This window comes from Erythrolamprus reginae, chromosome 2, assembly GCF_031021105.1.
Source record: "Erythrolamprus reginae isolate rEryReg1 chromosome 2, rEryReg1.hap1, whole genome shotgun sequence".
Classification (NCBI taxonomy): domain Eukaryota; kingdom Metazoa; phylum Chordata; class Lepidosauria; order Squamata; family Dipsadidae; genus Erythrolamprus; species Erythrolamprus reginae.
This window is the reverse complement of record NC_091951.1, coordinates 87,510,000-87,517,208: the sequence shown is the minus strand read 5'-3', so window position 1 is coordinate 87,517,208 and position 7,209 is coordinate 87,510,000. Positions and strand designations below refer to the sequence as shown.

At 40.8% G+C, this 7,209-nt stretch overlaps 1 protein-coding gene across 1 annotated transcript in view; it reads left to right on the top strand.

The window, feature by feature from the left end:
- Positions 1 to 472: 472 nt before the first annotated feature.
- The window catches only part of SLC6A11 (solute carrier family 6 member 11), a 164,172-nt gene continuing 157,435 nt past the window's right edge, over positions 473 to 7,209 (top strand). Inside the window, exons 1-2 of the mRNA XM_070738603.1 lie at positions 473 to 725; positions 1,108 to 1,345. Of these exons, the coding sequence (XP_070594704.1) occupies positions 1,123 to 1,345 (223 nt within the window). The 5' untranslated portion in view covers positions 473 to 725; positions 1,108 to 1,122. The remainder of the gene's footprint in view (positions 726 to 1,107; positions 1,346 to 7,209) is intronic.

Sequence of the window (7,209 nt, the reverse complement as noted above, 5' to 3'; positions counted from 1 at the left end):
TAAGAGAGAAACATTTGCCACCGACTGCAAGGCAGAACTGAAGGCTGCCTACTCCTGGAGTAGAGTAATCTACTCCTGTCGCTCGCCCTCTCCAACAAACGCGACCGTCTTTAAACCTTGGCGTTCCTAAACGCGCGGCTTCAAGCCTCGCGGTCGTGGGTAGGTAGGCAAATTTCTCCTCAAGGTAGCTCGGGGAGGAGGAGGAGGAGGAGACCCCCGGATAGTTTACGAGGAGGTGGGACTGAAGCAAGCAGCGGGGCGGAGGAAAGGGGGACCGACGGCGTGTGAGGTGGGCTGGAGGTAGTGGTGGCGGAGGAGGGGGGGCGTTGTTACACGTTTCCTCCGCATAGGCTGAGCAGTCCAAATCCCTTTCGGCTGTGTGGCGTGGCCGGAGCGGAGCAGCTTTTGCCAGCCGGGCAGCAACAGCGCGCTGAGGGGGAAAAAAGAGAGCGAGCGAGCGAGAAAGAAAGAAAGAGAGAGAGACAAGGCAAAACCAGTCACTACCTATCACGAGCCTTTCCCTCGCCGCTGGTTGCCGCCTCCGCCGCGGGCGCCTGCCTCAGCTCGCCTCGCCTCGCTTGCCCTCCCTCCCTCCTTCCTTCCCTCCCCAGGCGTCAGTGCCACAGGACGGCCAGGGCCGCTCAAAGGGTCTGGTGGACGGCAGCCGCAGCACCAGCGCCGACCTCGTCTTCCTTCTAAAGCCAAGAGCGCGGCCGGCGTCCTGGGTGAGTAGCACCCAGTGGAAGAATCTGGCCTTCTCCCTCGGGGGTGGGGGCTGGGGGGACCCGGGAAGGCGGCGGAGATTTAGAAAGCTGGGCTCCTGGTTCAGGAAGGGTGAGGTGGGGTGGGGTAGAGAAAAAGAGGTAGGCTTTTCCTGCTTCGGCTTTTCCCTTCTCCCAACTCAAGTGCCTCCCCCCTTCCCCAGCCCCATCGTCAGCAGGTGTCTGTGATGCTCTGGCGAAGTTGGTTAGAGCATCTCCTGCACTTTTTGGTCCTTTGGTGAAGATGCGAAGCGGGACCGTTTGTGGTCCAAGGAGTGGGGGAAAAGCCGTCACAAAAGCCCGTTCTTTGACTCCCGTTCCCTCCTTTCTTTATATCCTTCATCAGGCTTGAGAGAGAGTCATGACAGCTGAAAAGGCTATCCCTATCATCAATGGCAAACCCGAAGATGCTGCTCCGGATCCTGAAGCCTCCAGCACCAATTTGGTCCACAGCAACGATAAGAAGGTGCACGAAAGAGGCCATTGGAACAATAAAATTGAATTTGTGCTGTCGGTGGCAGGGGAGATTATTGGGCTGGGGAACGTGTGGCGGTTCCCGTATCTCTGCTACAAAAATGGAGGAGGTAAGATGGCATCCTGTCTTAAAGTGCAGAGCTTGCACGTGCTTTGCACACCTGTTAAAACATGGAATTTGTTTAATGCGAGGGGAAAGGGGGAGGTTCGTCACGGTAGGTTAATATTGAGACAACAGGAAGCTACCAACCGATGGAATGGAATTTAAGAGAGTTAGATATACAAACAAGGGAAAGAAAAGGGCAGGTGATAAAAGTAGAGATGGACTGTCTTGCTGTAGTTGTATTTATGCTTTTGTGATCCTTTGAAAGTGGATGATTAGTACTTTAGTACCAGAGACAGATGATTAATTTTTAAAGTAAAATATTTTCCTCTTGCTGTTGGAGGCAAAAGTTAGAAAAGAATAAGCCCCTCATCAGCCTATAATTAATGGCAAATAGCAGCTTCATCACGGATGGTATATTGAAGAGTGTATAGGTGTCAATCATGTTTCTATGATATACATTTATACAAAAATGACAAGAATAAATCTAATAACTTTTTTAAACATTTCCAAAACAAATGTAGATTTTTAAAAACAGGTAACTTTAAGTAAAATTAGCATTTATTTTTCACTTGAAGTTTTACTTACTTAAAGTTACCTTACTTCAAGTGAAGTAAACCATAGCAACAGGTATACCTAGAGTTTGCTTGATGTGGCACACACAGTGCAATGTTAAGTGTTGGTTGAAGACCAAAACCCCAATAGGAAAACTATTCTGGATAGCAAATTTTATTCTTTTCTGCTTTCAGTAAGTTCCAAACTTACAATGATCAATAGAAGAGCTAGAATTTATCATAAGTAAAGATGGACTTCCACAAAGCAGAGTTGTTTCCAGAAGCCATTTCAGAATTTCAAGATTTAGAGACTCCAAATAAATTCCCTTCAAGCGTTTTAAAAAAGAAAAATCCCACACAAGGAAGAGAAACAGAAAACTTGTTTTGTAATTAACGTTTTTTACTTTTCAATCAGCTGAAAACTCTAGCACAGGTTTTCTTTTAGTTAAAATGCTTTTAAGAGAAATTGAGAAGAAACCTATCAAGTTGATGACATTTAAGCAAAAAATGCAAAGCCTCAAACAGTTCTTTCTCTAAATAAATAAAATCCCTACCTCTACTCCTCTCCCATTAACATTCTATAGTTTAATTTCATATGATCTTTTAAAATAATAAGCCATTTTATACCAACTCATAGACTTCAAAAACTACTCTTGCACAAAACTTGTCTGTCTGAAATGGCTGTCCCTTTAGATGTAGAAAATGTGCCAGTTGCATTCAATTTAGAGCAAACAGTTGTTATTCAATTTCTGATGCAAAATAATGAAGAGGCTCATGAACACTTAGAATGGTTTTGGACCCAAATTAAAATGAGTTGTATTAAAAGCTTTATAAAAAGAGTTTAAAAAAGAATTCAAAATTATAGTACCTGCTTCATTTTGCAAACTATAGCCTTTCTTTACCAAGGGCTAGTGTTGGTAGTTTTAATTTTCTGTTTTCCTTCATGATCAATTAGTCTTCTTTAAGTTCAGGTACTTAGAGGTGGGGTTTTTTGATTATTAGGTATAATGATATGCAGAAGTATAAACATATGTAGAATTAATTGTAATTTGTAGCCATATTGTCTACAGAAAATAATGTTTTGATTACATTGACATTCAGTATAAATTGAATGGTCTAATCTTGTTTTACTTCTTGTTTTACACAAGTTACTTCTCAGAATGTCTTGGAAGTTATTACTTCCTTAGAAAATAAATATTTACATGTCATACTCTTATTTTAGCATATGGATGTTGTTTGAAAGCAAGTCAGAAGCTTTATTAATATTACCAACTCTTTGAATTTTGGTGAGCATGATAAATTAAGCATGTGGTTATAACATGACACTGTGGAAGATTAGACAGAAGACATTAAAGTGGATTATAACCAAGGAAACAATATAAAAGTTTTTGGCATATGTCTTGTGAGCCATACTCCAAATGCAGAATAAAATGTCAGTATAATCTAAATGTCATCACTTGTATCACAAATACATTAATAATTTCCATCATCACACTGGGAATAGGATAATCGTAAAGAGATTAATGCTGTGGATATTTAATATCAAGACTGAAAAAAAAGATAATAGCCTGCATTGAAAAACAAATTACAAGGAAAGAAAAAAGTAACTGCTGAAATTATTTTATTAAAATTATCGGTTTTAGTAGTTTCAAGACAACTTAAATATTAGGAGTAGAATTTTAAAATATTTTCTTGTTAAATGTTACATGAACAACAGCATATTTTTTTAAATTTCAGTTACACACACAGCAATATACACCTGTGTGTATACACAACATACACCACACTTATTCTATGAGATTTTGTTCTAGATTGATAGTCTTGCTAAAGGATTTTATTTGAAGCATATCAGTACATATTTTTCCTTGGATAGTTCATTTCCTCCCTTTGTGTTAAGTATAGAATTTAGCTATAATGCAATTCTGCAACTCATTCCATAAATTTTGCAAGAAAGTTGGACTGCTTTAAGAGTACATTTTTACATGCTTTGTTGACTTGATTGTGGTAAAACAGATTGTAGCCAACCCCAACTTTGAAAAAACTGTGGTAGCTGGGAATTCTGGGAACTGAGGTCCACCACATTTGGATTTTCCCTATATCTGGAGGATAGCTATAGAAATCTAGAACAATAGCTCAAATTTGGCTTAAAACCTCATACTTCCAAAGTTCACGGGGCTAAAATAAATTGTCCAGGTGCTGCTTCTTCACTGTTGTTTTCCTGCTGATAATGTTGTCCCACAATTTATGTTGCTTTATTTTATTTATTTTATTTTATTTTATTTTATTTTATTTTATTTTATTTTATTTTATTTTATTTTATTTTATTTTATTTTATTTTATTTTATTTTATTTTATTTTATTTTATTTTATTTTATTTTATTTTATTTTATTTTATTTTATTTTATTTTATTTTATTTTATTTTATTTTATTTTATTTTATTTTATTTTATTTTATTTTATTTTATTTTATTTTATTTTATTTTATTTTATTTTATTTTATTTTATTTTATTTTATTTTATTTTATTTTATTTTATTTTATTTTATTTTATTTTATTTTATTTTATTATTTTATTATATTTATTTTATTAAATTTTTATATCACCCAACTCCCAAGGGACTCTGGGCGGCTTAACAGCAGAATAAAATATTAAGAACATCCAAAACATTAAAACAATTTAAAACCCATACGTATCATTCAATGGAAGGATCTTGCCCATTACAACCACAAGATCAATGGACCCAGTGGAAAAGCCAGGTCTTGACAGATTTTCGGAAGGCTAATAGGATGGGGGCAATCCTGACTCCAGAGGTAACTTGTTCCAGAGATCAGACCAATAGGGAGACAGTGCAGCTCATTGAGAATTGGTGTAATGTGGCTGTACCTAGGTGCAGCTATGAAAGTTTGCGCAGCTGCATTCTGGACCAGTTATAGTCTCCGAGCACTCTTTGAGGATAGCCTCATGTAGAGCATGTTGCAATAATCTAACCGTGAGGGGACAAGGGCATGATTGACTGTGAGGAGTCCCTCTTGATCCAAGTAGGATCGTAGTTGGTGCACAAGACACATTTGTACAACGGACTCACTAGCTGCAGCTGTCAAATGTTGGTCTAGTTTTAGCTGTGAGTCTAGGAGGACACCCAAATTTAAAACCCATTCTTAGGGGGACAACTTCCCCCCAAGAGCCAAGGATAGACAGTTGACATAGTCTTTAGGAGGCAATATCCACAGCCATGGTCTTGTCTGGATTGAGTCTGAGCCTGTTAACTCTTATGCAGATCCTCACAACCTCAGGGTACCAGCGCATCACATCCACTGCTTCACTGAATTAACATGGAAATTAACACAGGATATATGGGTATCATCCACATATTGCTGATACCTCACCCAAATCGTCAGATGACCTCACCCAGTGGTTTCATATAGATATTAAATAGAAGGGGAGAGAGGCCTCAGACACTCTACAGACGAGAGGTCTAGGGATTGATCTCTGTCCTCCAACTAACACTGACTGAGGAGGAGAACACGGTGCCTCCTAACCCCAACTCTCTTAGTCGTCCCAGAAGGATACCATGGTCAATGGTATTGGAAGCAGATGAGAGGTCAAGTAGTACCAAGATTGAGAAGTGACCCCCATCTCGGGCTCACCAGAGATTGTTCATCAGCATGACCAAAGCAATTTCCATACTGTAGCCAGGCCTGAAGCTGGATTGAAAAAGGTCCAGATAATCTATTTCATCAATAATCCTAGGAGCTAGAGTGCCACCACTTTCTCAACAACCTTCTCTACAAAGAGTAGATTGGAGACTGGATGAAAGTTCTTTAATTCTGCTGGGTCCAGGGAAGGCTTCTTGAGAAGGGGTCACACAACCACTTCTTTTAATGGCTGCAGAAAGGAATCCTCCTTCAAGGATGCATTAACTAAAGCCTGGAGCCAGTGTCACATCCCTGATGGCCGAAACCAGTCAAGAGGAGTGCGTGTCCAACAGACAAGTGGAGGAACTCATTGCTTTTATTGCCTTGTCCACTTCCTCAGGAGTCACAGATTCAAACTCATCCCACACAATGTCATCTAGGGTTGAAAATGCCCAATCAGAGTCCAGGTCCATCTGAATCTGAGCGACTTTATTTGACATTAACTGCACAAATTCCTTAGCTCTACCCTACAAGGGCTACTCCATTCCCTCTATATTGGGGAGGGAATGAGTCACCCTAAAAAGGGCATTTGGGCATCAATCAGCAGATTCAATGTGCGGAAAAATGGGAGCATTTTGCCACCTGTAAATGCCACTAAATAAGTCCTAATAAAGGCTCTCAAAAGTGTTTGATCAGATTTGGAGTTAATGATCCTCCAGCTTTGCTCTAGATGTCTCTTCTGGCACCTCATCTCCCAGAACTCCTGAGTAAACCAGGGAGCTCTCCTGGATCCACCCCCATAGAGAGGTTGCAAAAGCGCAATCCGGCCCAGTGCCTCCCTATTCCAGTCATCCCCTAGGGACTCAGCTGAGTTGTGGTCAAGGGAGTCAGGTATCTCCCCAAGCTCCTTCTGGAATCCTTCAGTGTCCATTAGGCGTCTGGGGCAGAACCACTTAATTGGTTCTGCCTCCTGCAGTGGGGGAGTGGGGCCTTAAAATCTAACCTAGGCAGGAAATGATATGACCACACTAAGAGAGAAACAACTATACCTCTTAATTCCAGACCATCTCTCCACTGCCCTGAGAGGAATACCAGGTCAAATGTGTTTCCCTCCCATGAGTCGGACCTTGAACTACTTGGGTCAGGTCCATGGTTGTCATGGAATCATCTGAGGATTTGCCAAGTGATGGCAGGTTAAAGTCCCCCAATACCATATGCCTGGGGAAATCTACCCCAATCTGGCTACTGCCTCTAGCAGCACAGGCAAGGCCATTGTAACATAGCTGGGAGGCAGGCACATCAGCAATAAGCCCAACAGAACCCCTGAGTCCAATTTCAAGAGGAGAGACTCACACCCAACAATCTTTGGAGCAGGGATCCTGCAAGGAAGAAGATTCTTGCGGGCAATAAATTACCACTCCTCCACCACTTGCTGGTGCTGTGGCTGATGCAATACTTGCAACCCATCTGGGCACATCTATGAAAGCGGGACACCTGCTCCTGATTCAGCCAGGTCTCAGTTATACATGCCAGGTAAACTTCCTCCTCTCAGATTAAGTCTTGAACGAGGGGAGCCTTGTTAAAAATAGATCTGGACAAAATGGTACCAATGGACAAAAAAAAAAAAGAAACTCAAACTAAACATTGAAATAAAACATCAAGAAATCTAAAAACAATCAAAA